The 17,500-nt window shown below is 41.2% G+C and overlaps 1 protein-coding gene across 3 annotated transcripts in view; it reads left to right on the forward strand.

Moving 5' to 3' along the window:
• Positions 1 to 17,500, forward strand: part of ELP2 (elongator acetyltransferase complex subunit 2) — a 158,857-nt gene that overhangs the window by 100,214 nt on the left and 41,143 nt on the right. For all 3 annotated transcript variants that reach the window (XM_068236709.1, XM_068236710.1, XM_068236711.1), the window contains 2 exons: positions 1 to 149; positions 12,331 to 12,519. The exon at positions 1 to 149 is cut by the window's left edge and continues 1 nt beyond it. In XM_068236709.1, coding sequence (XP_068092810.1) covers positions 1 to 149; positions 12,331 to 12,519 — 338 coding nt within the window. The remainder of the gene's footprint in view (positions 150 to 12,330; positions 12,520 to 17,500) is intronic.

Below are 17,500 nucleotides of genomic sequence, written 5' to 3' on the forward strand. Positions count from 1 at the left end.
ATGAGTGGATTCCCATGGTTGTCATCTCTGGACATTTCAGCAGTGTTCAGGGCCTGCGGTGGGATCCTGAAGGTGAATTTTTAATAACAGTTGGTACTGATCAAACGACCAGGCTTTTTGCACCTTGGAAGAGAAAGGACCAAGCTCAGGTATTTGATACTTACTAACAATGTGACACAGATTCAGTTTTTTTAAAGGCATTTTATATTTTTAACCACATAATAACCACTGCTAAACTGTCTAGACCAGGGGTTCCCAACATTTTGGACCCGAGGACTGCTTTGACGCAAGACATTCTTTCCAAGGCCCGGCAGACTGCTATCTCCCCCCCCCCCCCCTTTGTATCTGAGGTACTTCTTAGTATTAACCTCCCTTAGCCCCTCAGCAATTCAGCAATGCAAACGGCAAGGAAGTGCAGAAGACGAAAATATTGCACATTGCAGTATTTCCTGTGAAGACGGACGTACTTGCTTGCTGTGAAGTTTGCTTTCATTGGTGCTCCCCACTCTGGCTCCCAGCTCAGCTTTTTTGTGGATGGTGCTCGGGTGCTTTATTGCTCAAATTGTCCCCAAGACATGTCCCGGTCAGGATCGCTTTTTGCGGGGGAGGGTACAGGACTGAGGACTACGAAAGGTGCATGGTCGTGGTGTCGGCTGTGCACACCAGCAGTAATCGGCTGTTCTTGAAAGGGGCTGCCACGGTAGAGGGGGCTAGCAGCACACGCGAGATTGAGATTTTAGATGTGGCTGATGAGGGGGGCGGGCTGCATCTTGGCTGTGCACACATCAATTTGGCTCTGGTTCGTGGGGTGGACAGGTCACGCACACGAAAGAAGGTCCCTGTGGATGATGTGGGGGCGGGGATGTTCTTCCGGATCGCCATTCGCAGACTGGATGCTGGCTGCAGTGAGGCAGGGAAGAATATTCTATATCCATTCCTTAGGTTTGTTCAGAATGTTCCCTTTTGTCTCTGTTGTTAATTTTTTTTTACTTAAAAACATTGACATTCTTTTTTCCATGGTAAATAGACAAAAACAGGAATATTTTAAACCCTTTTATTTACAAAAACAGCTCTATATCCTTAGACTGTACCATGCTCGGAGGGTTTTTTTTCAGTAGGGACTTGTCAAAAGGTAGGAGTTAAGCTACAAGCTCAGACCTAGTCACCCGCCTGCAGGACACAGTGTCTTTTTTTTAATGTTCTACATGTAGAAGACCAGGCCTGTGCTTGCAGATCCTTGTTTTTGAACAGCCATGTTTTTTTTTCGTGTGTGTGTGTGTTTTTGAAGAATCTGTATTTTTGCCTTATACCTGTAATATCATTGATCCCTGTTTTTGAGCAAAAGTGATCAGATAGTTTGTATCTTGTATTGTCCTTGGTTTAAAACAGAGATAGTTGTTAGCTAGTAAAACATGGGAGAGTGTAGAGGGTTACTTTAAAGAGAACTTTAACCAAGGATTGAACATCACTCCAATCAGTAGCTGATACCCCCTTTCCTACGAGAAATCTTTACCTTTTTTTAAATAGATCATCAGGAGGGTCTGTAGGGCTGATATTGTGGGCAGCACGGTGGCATAGTGGTTAGCTCTCTCGCTTTGCAGCGCTGGGTCCCTGGTTTGAATTCCAGCCAGGGCATTATCTGCAAAAGAGTTTGTATGTTCTCTCCGTGTCTGTGTGGGTTTCCTCCGGGCACTCCAGTTTCCTCCCACATTCCAAAAACATACGGATAAGTTAATTGGCTCCCCCTAAAATTGGCCCTAGACTACAGTACTTACACTACATAATATAGACATATGGCAATGGTAGGGATCAGATTGTGAGCTCCTTTGAGGGATAGTTAGTGACAAGATATATATATATATATATATATATATATATATATATATATATATATATATATATATATATATATACATACACTGTACAGCGCTGCGTAATATGTCGGCGCTATATAAATACTAAATAATAATAATATTGTGATGACTCCTCCCACAGTGTGATGTCATGACCATGGGCCTTACAGGTTGCAGTCTGTGAACCTCGATGCATTGTGGGAAAAAAAAAATTCTAATTGCCAAGCAAGCAGCATCTCCCTCTGTGCATAGAACTCTCAGAAACGAACATTCCGTACAGGTCACCTGGCAGAACTAAAGATATTGGCAGTGATACATTTCAGAATGTAAATCAGGGAGAGGAAAGATTTTACAATGGGCAAACACTGACTAAATAATCTATAAATGAGTATTGTAAAAAAAATCAGCAATTTTATTAATTATTTTCTCTTCAGTTCCTCTTGAATTAGATATATTGCACTTCATGGTCACACCCACTCCTAGCAATTGCTATCAGGCAAATCATTGCTGAATGGTGCGAGGTGTGCAGGCTATTTAGTATTTAGTCTCCCCTGCTCTTTCTCTGCCTCTTATCCTTAGGCGACTTAGCACTGCATGTGACATAACACATAGGGGACAATACTTCAGAGGAGTGCCTTTGGCTGCTGGAACATTGTGGAGGAGAAACTGTGTGAGCAACATGCTGATGATCTTTAACCTGCATGCTGTCCACAAATAATATAATAGATTTGTAATTGACGAGGAGTGAGGGTTGCTTATAAGTAGGCTAGCACCCCTAATTTTGCTGCATTTAGAGGTCCACTTCCTTTGTCGTCATTCCACTTTCACAGCTAATAGAACTTAATTTAGCATACTTCCAGGAATACAGAGTACTAAGGTCTGTTCACATGATCATATTTCTTGGGTTTTACCTCTTTCTTAAATTGCCTGTACTTTGGGGGAAACATTGCTTCCAGTTTTTAATAATGTGTTGAATAACAGTTTTGTGCCTGAAAAATCTATTCTGCAGGTCTCTGAAAGAGCTCAGTTTGTTGCTAAGCAACAAGACGGCATGAAGAGCCAGTAGTCTTTAAAAAAAAAAAAAAAAAAAAAAAACCTTATGTGACTTTTTCCCTCTAAGGGGGCATTTCAGTAGGTCTGCAGAAAGAAGTGGTTTGTTATTGTGCTGCCACATTAACAACAACCAGCATATTGCCTGCCATATCACATAGTTCTTTGCAGGTCATTACTGGCAGCTGGCACGTCTTCTGTTTCCCATTCTAACACCTTTCATTTGAACTTACAGTGAAGAGGCTTTGCAAAAAGCATAGGAAACTTTCTTTTGGAGTAAAATGTAAATTTACAGTAGATATTTTATGACAGTTTAGCTGGATACAATGGAAGCTACGTATTGATTTTTCATCATGTCTGTTCTTTGCATGAATGAAAAAAAGTAATTTTCTATTTTTAGATATTTTTATACTTTCTGGGACTGTTATGTGAATGAAGTGGTGATGTATAGTTTGCACTCTGTGTTAAAGTGTAACTGTCATGCATAAAATCAAAAATCGATTCTTTATTTTTATCTGGTAAACAAGTAATTAGGATGCTAGCCAGGCAATCCAAAAGTTAAAAATCTCTCTAAGGGCCCTTTTCCACTAGACCGTTTGCTTATTCGCAAAACCGCAAACTGCTAGTGATTTTAAAATCGCTACAGTATGCTTTTTAACATAGGAATCGCGGTAGGTAATTTCCACTACCGCGATTCGTTTTTTACTCAATCGCGATCGCGCCGCGGAACGATTTTTGCTGCGATTTTGCTATGCAGTGCATAGCATAGCAAAATCGCGATCGCAAACGTCGGGTAATCGCCGTGAAATTTTGTACATTTGCTGAATCGCAATCGCTACGTTCAGCATGAACGCTAGCGACTGCTAGTGGAAAAGGGCCCTTAGGGCTGGTGCACACCGGAGCGGTGATGGAGCGTTTTTTAAAAACGCTTGCAGGGGGAAAACCGCTTGGCTAATGAAACTGATTGGGATGCTGCACACCAGAGCGGTTAGTTTTTTCCACAAACGCAAACTCGGGGGCTGCAGCATTTTTTTAGATTTCTGAGGCGTTTCCTATACTTTAACATTAAGGCAGAAAGTGGAAAACGGCTCTGAAAAACGCTAGTTTAGAGCGTTTTTCCAGGCGGTTACAGAAGCTGTTCAGTAACAGGTTTACTGTAACAATATTTGTAATCTCCTACACAAAAATGCTCAAAAAACCGCTAGACATGTTTAGAAAACCTCTCTAAACATGCCTAGAATTGCTCTGAAAATCTGCTTTAAAAACCTCTAGCGTTTTGAAGATCTGCTAGAGGTTTTTGGTGTGCACTGGGCCTTACTTTGATTCCCCACAAAAGATCATTCCCCAGTTTCCCTGGCTCTTATTTGGTACGTCTGCCACACAAAGGAAGTTGCAGGGCATGCTGGGTTTTCTTTTTTTTCTTCTTTACTTTCCCTTCAGACATAACTAATGCAGCCTGATTGGCTTAAAGTGAACCTTAAGTCTCCCAAAAAAATGAGTTTTACTCACCTGGGGCTTCCCTCAGCCCCCTGCAGCCGATCGGTGCCCTCACCGTGTCTCTGCGATCCTCCCGTCCCTGCCGATGACCACTTTCGGTTTCGCCGTCAGGAGGCCGCAATAGCAGCATAGGGGGCGAAATTGTAGCTGGGAACGCGAATAATCACTCGCATTCCCAGCCTGTCGGGTCTTGATGGTGAAACCGGAAGTGGTCGCCGGCGGGGACGGGAGGATCGTAGAGACACGGCGAGGGCATCGATCGGTTGCAGGGGGCTGAGGGACGCCCCAGGTGAGTAAAACTCATTTTTTGGGGGAGACTTAAGTTCCTCTTTAAGGCTATTTCCCTCCTATTTTCCCCTCCCACACCTCTGATTGGCCAATATTTCTTTCTTGCTGAGGCAATGTACTTTCTATTGCAGAGCTGGGAGGGAGTGTCTGAAGACTGGGAAGAGGGCAGGCAAAGCATACACAGAGTAAGGGAGGAAATGTCAGGATTGGCTTCCAGATAGTCAAAATGGAAAATCCTTAGAAGGATTTTCTCTGTTTTTTTACAGTAGAGAAATCACTAAAATTATTATTTTTATTTTTCATGAGTATGAACATTGTAGATTCACACTGAAGGCATCAAACTATGAATTAGCACATGTGGAAGTATAGTACATAACCAAAAACTGTGAAGCAACTGAAAATATGTCATATTCTAGGTTCTTCAAAGTAGCCACGTTTTGCTTTGATTACTGCTTTGCACACTCTTGGCATTCTCTTGATGAGCTTCAAGAGGTAGTCACCTAAAATGGTCTTCCAACAGTCTTGAAGGAGTTCCCAGAGATGCTTAGCACTTGTTGGCTCTTTTGCCTTCACTCTGCGGTCCAGCTCACCCCAAACCATCTCAATTGGGTTCAGGTCTGGTGACTGTGGAGGCCAGGTCATCTGGCGCAGCACCCCATCACTCTTCTTCCTGGTCAAATAGCCCTTACACAGCCTGGAGGTGTGTTTGGGGTCATTGTCCTGTTGAAAAATAAATGATGGTCCAACTAAACGCAAACCGGATGGAATAGCATGCCTCTGCAAGATGCTTTGGTAGCCATGCTGGTTCAGTATGCCTTCAATTTTGAATAAATCCCCAACCGTGTCACCAGCAAAGCACCCCCACACCATCACACCTCCTCCTCCATGCTTCACGGTGGGAACCAGGCACGTAGAGTCCATCCGTTTACCTTTGATGCGTTGCACAAAGACACAGTGGTTGGAACCAAAGATCTCAAATTTGGACTCATCAGACCAAAGCACAGATTTCCACTGGTCTGATGTCTATTCCTTGTGTTCTTTTGCCCAAACAAGTCTCTTCTGCTTGTTGCCTGTACTTAGCAGTGGTTTCCTAGCAGATCTTCTACCATGAAGGCCTGATTCACACAGTCTCCTCTTAACATTTGTGTCTGCTGCTAGAACTCTGTGTGGCATTGACCTGGTCTCTAATCTGAGCTGCTGTTAACCTGCGATTTCTGAGGCTGGTGACTCGGATGAACTTATCCTCTGCAGCAGAGGTGACTCTTAGTCTTCCTTTCCTGGGGCAGTCCGCATGTGAGCCAGTTTCTTTGTAGCGTTTGATAGTTTTTGAGACTACACTTGGGGACACTTTCAAAGTTTTCCCAATTATTCGGACCGACTGACCTTCATTTCTTAAAGTAATGATGGCCACTCATTTTTCTTTACTTAGCTGCTTTTTTCTTGCCATAATACAAATTCTAACAGTCTATTCAGTAGGACTGCAAAAAAGAAAAAAGCAGTAATGCACTGGTAGACAAACGAGCAACCCAGGTGTACTCAGGGCCAGTCCTCAAGCCCCTGAAAGAATGAAAGCTAAAAACAACTAGAGCACCTGGCGCTCACCAGTGGGATCAATATGATCCAAAAACAAAGTTCCACAGGAATGTCTATTCCAAAACGGAGTCTATAACACTGATAATGTCTCTCCTCAGTAATATGGCAATGAGGCGAGTCAGAGTTTTTAAACCCAATACCTCTATGGGGGTGTATCACCTACTACCCCAGTGCAGAGCAAGTTCTCTCTGATAGAATCCAATCCGTCCCGGCGTTAGGAAGAATCCCTCAGACGCAGCAGAGATCAAAGCTCGCGTGGAGGGGACGCTAGATCCATCTTCCTCCACATCCGCCGGTAGTGACGTCACCGCCTGCATTCCAATGCTTACCAGGCGTGTGTCGGCTGTTTCCTGAGTAAGGGAACACAGAGGGGACAAACCTAATAGTGCAGACTGCACCCAATGTTGGTTACTTTGCGCAAAATGATACACTTACGGACGGATTCTTGATTTTATTGCATGTAATAAAAAGATGTTATCCCGATCCGGATTTCGGTCCAACGCCTTCGTCCAGAGAGGTATTGTGTTTAAAAACTCTGAGAGAGACATTATCGCTGTTATACACGCCGTTTTGGAATAGACATTCCTGTGGAACTTTGTTTTTGGATCATATTGATCCCACTAGTGAGCGCCAGGTGCTCTATTCAGTAGGACTATAAGCTGTGTATCCACCTGACTTCTCCACAACGCAACTGATGGTCCCAACCCCATTTATAAGGCAAGAAATCCCACTTATTAAACCTGACAGGGCACACCTGTGAAGTGAAAACCATTTCAGGTGACTACCTCTTGAAACTCATCAAGAGTGTGCAAAGCAGTAATCAAAGCAAAAGGTGGCTACTTTGAAAAACCTAGAATATGACATATTTTCAGTTGTTTCACACTTTTTGGTTATGTACTATACTTCCACATGTGCTAATTCATAGTTTGGATGCCTTCAGTGTGAATCTACAATGTTCATAGTCATGAAAATAAAGAAAACTCTTTGAATGAGAAGGTGTGTCCAAACTTTTGGTCTGTACTGTATGTTATGTAAGTAGAGAAAGTATTTATCTACGTATGTGTATTGTTTTGTTTTCTGAGATAGTATGGCTGACAGCTCTTTAAAGGGAACGTCCAAGCTCATTAAAAAAAATCTACTTACCTGGGGCTTCCTCCAGCCCCTTGCAGCTGACGTCCCACGCTGCAGCTGCGCTCTCATCCGCCGGCCTGGCCCCTTGCCGCTGCAGAGGTCGTCTTCTACTTGCAAATGCATGCCATATTATGCAACAACATGCATGTAGAGAATCCAGAGCTGTTTGTCTGCAGTTCTATGGAAGCCATAGGTGGATTCATGACAACATTCTGAGCTGCGCTAAACTGCAGAGTGATTGCAGATGGCAATGAAACTTATTGCGAACTAGCGGACCTAAGCCCGTTTAAAAACAGGCTCTAGATCTTTTTTCTACTGCCGCCGGCAGTCAGTGTGCATGCACGCGCACACAACCGCCGCGACCGCACGCAACCGCCGCAGTAGCAAAAAACCAGGGACACAACGACAGCTGCTGGACACAGCGACAGTAGGGTTTTATTATGGAGGATGCTATCAGAACTAAGCAACCAAATGCAAGCAGAGAAGTCAAAACTGCTCGGTTGCAGTTCCACTGCAAATGACAGGAGATGCTACAGGAGGGATCCTTACACATGGTCAGAAAGAACAAATCTGTCCGCCTCCAAAAAAGTGAATGAAATAATCGTAGGGCAACCATTACGTTATGCTTGTATGTACTTGTAACTTTCAAAAAAAAAAAAAAATGTTACATGGATGCTGGTATGCTATCCAGGAACACAAACCTTCATATGGCTGTAGAGGACCTGTAACTGGTTGGCCGTCATTCCATTGTGTGACAAACCTGATCTGCATGAGACAACAGGGACATGTCTAGAAAAAACAGAGGACGTTTGGAAACCAGGACTGCGGGAATAAAAATGGAATCGTTTTGCAACAATTGCCGAAGCTTTCTTTAGAGAAGAAAAAGGAAACCCCAATGGATAAATAAAACACATTCTCATATGCTAAACATGAGGGTGGGTCCATTATGCTCTGTGGTTTTGCATCTATTGGTAGGGTTAGGCAGTAATTAGTAGAATTAGGAGATGGTATAGGGAGAGATTAACTTGTTAGCTAGAGATAGATAAATAAATGGGCACCAGGAATGGTTTTTTTTTTTTTTTATGGAAGCCAAAATCCAGACAAGAAAAAATGTTAATGTACATTAACAGGTGCCTAATCTATTGCAGTAGAATTCATATGTAATAAAACAGTCACACGCCTTTGCTGGTCACATGTTCTTTTCAGACTGGAATTACATTTTCAGGCTTCTGAATGCTGTTGGCTACAATGCTGGTCTTGAATAGAGGTGATAAGTAGAGATGGCAATAATTCCAGCATCCAGGCATATTATATGCAGCTTGCAGTTGAACCAATAAGAGATGGCAGAAAGTGCATTAGATTGGTTTAGTTGGAACCTGTATTAAATTTGCATTGGGAGTGCCACTCGACGCTTGCTTGCTTTTTGTGCGGATGTTTTCCTGCCATATAGCTAAGAATTGTCAATCACCGTTTGCCCTCAAGCCTCATTCACACCTAAAATCAAAAACGCACGCGTTGTGCATTTTTGTGGGGGGGTTTTTTCCAACTCCCAGCGCTCCACTGCACGCTGTTTTTGGTAAAAGCGCTTTTCTAAGCTCTTTTCCAGAGCGGGTTTGTCATTCACTCCCTAACGCAAGTCAGGAAGTGAACTCTTTGACTCGGAAAATAATAAATCAGTGTCTTTATTCTTAAAAACGCTCACGCAATCGCTGTACAAAGCGATTTTGTGAGCGTTTTGCATTTTTCCTATACCTTCCATTATAGCAAAAACTCCCCAGAAATGGTACAGGCAACACGCTGATATGAACCTTCTCATAGAGATTCATTGCACAAGCGTTTTATGGGCGATTTTGAAAATCGATTGCGCTTGATAAAAGGGCAAAAACGCCCTTAGTGTGAACAAGTCCTAAAATAAATTATTTGCACAAAGGATGCCCATTGAAATACAATAAAGAGTAGGCTAAAAGGCTATACTGTGAGGATACTACTCTTACAAATCCTATGTAGAAACTTTGTATATATGTTACGGCCAGAACCTGAAGTTTGGCCACTTCTAGTTCTGTCTGGCCACTTCAGGTTCTGGCCGGCCAATGCGCGAAGTGGCCGCTGCGCTGCGGCCAATGTTAGAAATGGATTGATTCCTCTGAGGTTAATGTATCTTCTGCGCCGCAGCGCAGCGGCCAAACGTATAACAACTTCGTTAATTTATTGCAATTCAGCCGGCGGCAATGTAACAATTCAAGCCGCCGGCTTTTTTGTTCTGCCTCTCTCTCTCTCCTCTTATGGGCAGCCGGCGGGGACACGCGTGTCCCCGAGAGTCGTTTGTGGCGCCAGGGCAGCAGAGCGGGGAGGCTGCAGACATCGCTTCTGCCAGCACCCGCTCTGCAAGAACGGCAGGATAACCCTGCCGCGACGAACGACTCCGGAGGGGGGACACGCGTGTCCCCGCCGGCTGCCCATAGAAGAGCAAGAGAGGCGGGGGGGGGGGGGAAGGAGGAGAGAGAGGCGGGGGGGGGGGGGAGAAAGAGAGAGGCAGAGAAAAAGCCGGCGGCTTGAATTGTTACATTGCCGCCGGCTGAATTGCAATAAATTAACGAAGTTGTTATACGTTTGGCCGCTGCGCTGCGGCGCAGAAGATACATTAACCTCAGAGGAATCAATCCATTTCTAACATTGGCCGCAGCGCAGCAGCCACTTCGCACATTGGCAGGCCAGAACCCAAAGTGGCCGGCCAGAACTAGAAGTGGCCAAACTTCGGGTTCTGGCCGTAACATATATACTACCTTTAGATAACTAGTCCGCCCCTAAAAATGACCAAGGGCATATATCATATAAGTTTGTGTATATGATTAGTGTGACTACAACATTTATATTCCAGCTAACAATGCTGCTAATTTGTATTTTCTATATGATTATAACTGATAGGATTGTATTATATGAAATATTACATAAACAGTAAGAATGATGAATCAAAACCCAAGAGGATTTTGATGAAGGAAAACGTTTTTGTTTCTGAATTGATGGAATACGGAATAGCATGCATCATATGTTTACTTGTATGCTATTGCTGTATCTGTTATATTGCTGACTATACAACATCTGTTATGTTCATAATTATCGATTAAAGCTTTTGTTTGAGAAAAAGTAAAAACTACAAATGGCTCTCAAGATACTCAGTTCCCATTAGTCTTTGCACTGTAGCAGCAGCAAACCATTAAAATCTTACACCATTGTAGAAAATTCAGTAGCTGTTAATTTTCAGTATATGAATTATGCATGTTTGGAATAAATAACTCTGACAAAGCGAAAACTTTGATTATATAATTATTTACAAGATGAGACAAATAACATTTATATTGCCCTTTTCTCCTGGTGGACTCAAAGCACTGCAGCCACTAGGGTGCAGTTAGTAGGCAGTAGCAGTGCTAGGAAGTCTAGCCCCAGGACTCCTTACTAAATAGATGCTGGCTTACTGAACAGAAAGAGCTGAGATTCGAACCCAGGTCACCTGTATCAGAGGCAGAGCCCTTAACCATTTAGAAATGTGAAAGTCAAAAAGTCACATAACACTATAGATAAGAACAAATGCACACATCATAGTTTAGTTTTTGCTTCTGCTAGACTTGTGCATAAAGGGTGTTAATGTTAGGCATTAGGAACGGGGTTTCATTAAAGAGGGAGGTGAAGCTATGATAGTCAGTAAGGGGTATTCTGGAAGAAGGGGGCTATATTAATTGTTAAAGGTTTAAAATATATATATATACACACACACACACACACACACACATATCCTAGGTGCCTGCCAGTGTTTCAACAGTGAGCCAAGGAGCTGAAGCCAGGGCTTCTGCCAGGGCTTCTGCAATACAATGGTCCTGATTTTATTAAGATTTTAGTGGAGATCTCCAAACATCTCCAATGGCAGTATCATAAATGATCCAGAACTCCTGGCCTGGATAAATTAAAAATTGTCTGCTAGTATGTCATTAGGAATTGCCATCCTAATTTACAGACCTGTCAGCCAATCAGGAGGTAAGGTCACCCAACTTTTGCCACAAAATAGAAGATACTTAAAAAAAAAAAAAAAAAAGAAATCAGGCTGGAATTGCCAGATCACTTCTGATATCCCCACCAGAGATACTGTACTTGGAGATCTCTGGTGGTGTTATAGTAACTCAGATGGCATTATTACTAAATATACCTCAAATTCCATCATGAGCTCCTTCAAGAACAGCCAGCTAAAGTTTTTGGAATGTTGTACAAACATCATATCAAATCTCTAGTTACATGAAAAGGCTCTAGGCTTGATCCAGACGGTGCTCAGAAGCTCAGTATGTAGCAAACAGGTGTTACTAAGGTGTCTGACTTTTGCACAAGTCATATGGGTTTCTATTATCTTTGTTCCTGTGTTTTATGCGATTTTGTTGCTGCATAGAAAAGTTGAAGAACGCTTTGGCCTTGTTATCAGTGACCAAATCCATAGATTACTTTTGTAAGTTAAGATTCCTTTACTGCAACAGTGAGGTGACATTCCTGCTCATGAACTTTACCAGTTTACATATTTGTACTATATACTGTGTAAAACAAACAAAAAAAAACTATGCTAAAAATTACTCATCTTAAAATGTACTTTATGGTGCCCATACATGGTACAATTTTTTCGATTAGATAATTTTGTTCGATTATTCCGCTAGATTGAATATGAAGATTTTTTTCTAACACTTCCGATCAGATTTTTATTGAAAAAAAAAACACGGGATATTCAATTTTTTTTTCTTGAAGATTCTTTTAAACTTTCATTCGATTTGATCTTTTTGGTCAAATAAATGGGAAAAATGGACGTTTTTATTGTACCTTGTATGGGCACATTTAGGCTGGAAGCCTTTATATTATAACTGAAATCTGTCCTTTTCCTCACCAGGTCACCTGGCATGAAATTGCACGTCCTCAGATTCATGGCTATGACATGCAGTGTATTGACATGACTGGAAGGTTTCAGTTTGTGTCTGGAGCTGATGAAAAAGTCCTCAGAGTGTTTTCTGCACCAAGAAACTTTATTGAAAACTTCAGTCAAATTTCCAGTATTTCCATGGAGAAACTTCTTGAGCATGTATGTATTTAGTGAAAATACCTCTACTTAACATGTATGAATAGTATCCTCCTATTTGTTTCACTGTAACTAAAGATAAATAGGGTAGTATGTCATTGACAGACTTTGTTCATGTCTGACGCACCCATTTTATAGAACTTCTGTTTGAAAAAGTCAGGCACACGATCCTGAGGTCTGTGGCCAAACAATCTGGATTTTGCTGTCCCAACACACAGCCTTAACCTAATCTTGTCCACCTCCTCGCTCCGCTACCTCTTAAAAGAGCAGAATGAGTTGGTAGGTAAGGTTAGGTCAGGTCAGTGCTTTGAAGGAAACACTAGCTGGTGTCTCCTCTCAGCTATTGTCTATCTCATTTGGGCGATGACTGTGTAAAGAGTAGAGTTTGGACAGCCCACACACTTGTTGTTCTCTCAGGCAATTAGAATCTGACACTGACATAGGAAGACAGATTTGCAAACCTAGCCAAAATAATGCGTGTGCAGTAGAATTAACTCTTTGGGTGTGTATACACATATCCAATTATGATTGGCCCATTTTATCACTTGCATGTTGTATGAGAGCTTACGTAGAAAATCTGTCCATAGTATTCAAAATCTGTTGGCCCTCATACTAAATGAGTGAGCAAATTGGCCAATTTTGTGCCAATGAAAATTTGGAGGTGTGTATGCATTGTAAGACTGTTATTAAGGAAGTGGAACTTGGCATATACAAGTAATTGACAGCAATAGCCAAAGTGCATCTTGTTATGGCTGATTAAGAGTTACAATTTAGGTTACAGTATCACTACCAGACTTGATTTTAGTATTGTGTAGCACTGTACATAGTTTGCAGGTGATCTGCCTGTATACTACATGAGCTGCTGCAAATGCTGCTTCTGCTTTCCTCGACCCCCCCACCCCCTCTTATTTATCTGCTAAGTTATCTAGTGGGAGAAAAATTGTAATATTTGATACGCAAACATATAAATTGTACATTTGATCCAGAATAAAATGCACTATAATTTTATTTATCCTATGTTGCGATCACTTACAGCAGGTAGTTAGAATCTGACAGGTTTTGGACTAGTCCATCTACTCATGGGGGATTTTCATGGTCTTCAAAAGCACTTACTGAATGGCAGTTGCTCACTCCTGCTTCCAATACAGTATGTGCAAACAAGTTTAAAGGCTGGATGGTATCTTTGTATAGATCCTTTACAGGAAGTGCTTTTGTAAAGAAGAATGGAGATGATAGAAAAATAACCCAATAAGAAGATGAACTAGTCCAAAACTTGTCAGGTCTGTCAAATCCTAACTACCTACTGTAAATGACCATGTCAAAAAAAAAATTATAGTGCATTTTTTTCTGGTTCAAATGTACAATTTCTATGCTTATTTTTACACTGTAAATCACAGTGGGATTCCGAGTCCGATTTGCAATTCTGATTTTTTACTGGATGCTGGCAACACTAGAAGAAAAATGCAGAAAAAACACAGCATGCAGGACTTTTTAGAATTGCATCAGAGTTCATAAACGACATGAGTTTCCAATGCAATTCCGGATTTGTTGCAATCATAAAAAAGTTGGTCCAGGTCTTGCCTGTCCACTGCTTGCACAGACTGCAGGAGACCTGCATGGATCCAGGTAGCCTGCAGGGCAGAAGCTGGAAGCTGGGTACCCAGCGGTGGCATCTGCCTGATCATACGCAAATCCAAAACTGAACTAGTTTCACGAAACTTAGCAAACAGTTTGCTAACTGTAGCATGGGAAATGGGGTGGTCTTGTAGGGTGTCTTGCATTGAAATTTGCTGCAATGACTCGGTTACTGCGTTCACCAGACATCAGCACAATTTCTATCCGCTCCTCACAAGCTAATCTTGGGCAACATGTCAATAGCTGCAAACAGAGAAACTTGTAAATAACTCATGAAATAATAAAGTTACGTTAAAACTAAGCACATCATTGTTTTTCTTGTGAAATTTCCAATAAGTTTGATGTGTCACATGACCCTCTTCCTATTGAAAAAACAAAAGTTAGATTCAAAATGGCCAACTTCAAAATGGTCGCCATGGTCACCACCCATCTTGATACTTTAACCCCCTCACATATACTAATGTGCCACAAACAGGAAGTTAATATCACCAACCACTCCCAAATTACTTCTTCCTCCGAGTTGCTACAACTTGGAGGGGGAATAGTATTTAACGTCGCCAGGAATTTGAGCGGCAGCAGGGTGAGCCATCATTCGGCTCATCCTGCGCCAAACTCACTGGTGGCGTGATAGCACATACGCCTGTTTTGATATACACATTTGACCTTTCTAGAGCTGGCAGATTGCAGAATGCTATCATAAGTAATTATAAACTTAACCATGTATACTTTCATTTGCAGTACTGCAGCAATGCTGCTGGAGGTCTTTGGACTATTAGTAACATAAGCTTTGATATGATTTTAGTATTGAGGGTAACTTGTGTCTTAGAAAATGTCCTGTCATGAACTGATTTGTGTTCCAGTAAAAAACATTCTGTGGAACTGTCAGAAGAGTTTGTCTCTGCATATCAGATTAGTGTTGACAGCTGTTTCTCATTCATATGATAAGCATAAGGGAAGATTGGAAATCGGCCATGCTGTGGGGGAAACATCACAATGGTCTTCAGTAGTCAAAGGGATAAAAGATGAAGATCACTTGACAAACCTTGTCCTTAGCTTACAACCATACATTGGCAAACTGACCTTCTCATTTAGACAAAAGTCTATTTTGGTATAAGTATGATTTCATAAATCCTGAAGCACTGCATCTGCCCTGCTTTCATGTCTGAAAATTAGCCAATATTCATGACTATCCATTTCCTCTATATCACCTTGTCAAACTGAAACCTTCAAGCTCCTTTTATATGTGACTTCCGCACGACCTTCAAGTCTCATCTGCTTCATTTTCTTGGCTAAATTGTTTTCATTTATTTTGATTAAATGAATTAAAAGTTGAATGCTGAGTCTACGAGGTAACCATTAAAAGAATTAATGTCATAGGGCTGCATGATACCTCATAATGTCATTATACCATGGAAATTAAATTGGCTTGATATTAAATAAAATGATTTATTTTTCTGCTAAGTAAGCGCACTGCACCACGGTTTATCTTTACAAAGAGAAAGCAACTACAAGTAGCACTTTTCTGTATATGGAAGGTAGTAATATAGTGACGGAATATATGGTACTCTTAGTCGCTCATTGTACAGTAGTTTGCCTTTTTTGATTGTCTAAAATAACCTAAATTCTAAGATGAGAAATGATGGCAGCTTTTTCACCAGTATCTTATTAACATGTTGCATGTAATGTTGACAATGCTCAGTTTGTAAAGACAAAGAAAGAGCATGGTATTTGTTTCACATCGGATTTCCTAAAAACTCCATTCTTTTGCAAATGCTAACTGCTAACTAAGCTGACACTGTAAATCCCAAGGTGCACCTACAGTCAAGGTGAACTATATAACTAAAAGTCTGTAAACACATGAACACTAAACTTGTATGGATTTGTTAAAGAGGAGCTATCAGCTATAGTATCTCAGAAAAAAACACATATATAAGTAGATAAATACTTGCTCTAATTATATCACATATGTATTGCACTGTCCACATTTTGAGTTGAGTGATTTCTCTATAGTAAATACATAGAAAATCCTTTTTAGGATTTTCCATTTGGGCTCTGTGTATCTTGAAGCCAATCCTGACATAATTTCCTCCCTTACTGTCTGTGTATAATTGCCCACCCTCCTCCCAGTCTTCAGACACTCCCACCCTCCTCCCAGTCTTCAGACACTCCCACCCAGCTCTGCAATAGAAAGTGCATTGTCATTGTGTGACTCTGCAGCTTCTTAGCATGAGACATGTTGGCCAATCAGAGAGGAACAGAGGTGTGAGAGAGGGAAAACGAGAGGGAAAGAGGCTTCAGCCCTGCAAATTCCTTTGTGTGGCAGATATGCCAAATAAGAGCCAGGGAACCTGGGGAATGATCTTTCATGGACAAGAAAAGTAAGAGTGATTGTTAACTTTTGGATTGCCTGGTTAGCATTCTTATTACTTGTTTAACAGATAAAAATAAAGAATTGGTCTTTGATTTTATTCCGGACAGTTACATTTTAATTTGAGAATCATATTTTCACTATTTTTCATGTTAAAATAGTGCTTTACTTGTGTAGTAGATTTCTTCCTCTAGGAATATTTTTTTACTAGGATTTGGAAATTGCTATGGCATTGAGGCCTTGCTCTTGTAGTCCTCTTTTTATTTTAAAATGGGTTGATAGGGTTTAGATATGTGGTGTGTTCAAGCTAGGTAAGTTTATCCACTCCAGATTCATTACAACATTTCTTTATCAACATATCTTTGGACACAGAGGACACTGGCATTCTGACACGGGACCTTCCAAACTGTTCCTGTAGAATTTATAGTACATAGTTCCTTAGAGTGTCAGCTTGTACTGCACATCAATGGTTCCCTTCAGTGAACTTAAAGGTGGTACATTGGATACTGTGGGCTGCTGTAGTTTGGGCAAACGTTTGAGTTTTTTTTGCATTTACATTTTAGGGATCATTTACCTTTAATAAACCAACTCCAAAAGCTCAATTCCAGAGTATGTTTTATTAGTATTAAATAGTTCAGTAAAGGTGTAATGTTACCATTTTTTTCCTCACATCAGTTTTATAGCTTTCTTTTATTGCTGTCTTTGTCACTTGGGGTACATTTTACATTTCCTGTCTGTACATTAATTGTTGGAAAATCGCACAGATGAATACACAGGACAGTAGTAAAAACTGAAAAACCTAGGGAGGTTCTGGAAGGGCGCAAAAGCCATTCTTTTTCTGTATGCAGCGTTGACTCTACACATTCCATTAATTGGAAGGGTGAAGGGGCTTATAGATATCCATTCATTTTGAAACAGACAAATCTTTTAAACCTAGACCTGTGTACTTTTATCTTGTTTTTATTTATTATAGTACTAAGA

This window comes from Hyperolius riggenbachi, chromosome 5 (genome assembly GCF_040937935.1).
Source record: "Hyperolius riggenbachi isolate aHypRig1 chromosome 5, aHypRig1.pri, whole genome shotgun sequence".
Classification (NCBI taxonomy): domain Eukaryota; kingdom Metazoa; phylum Chordata; class Amphibia; order Anura; family Hyperoliidae; genus Hyperolius; species Hyperolius riggenbachi.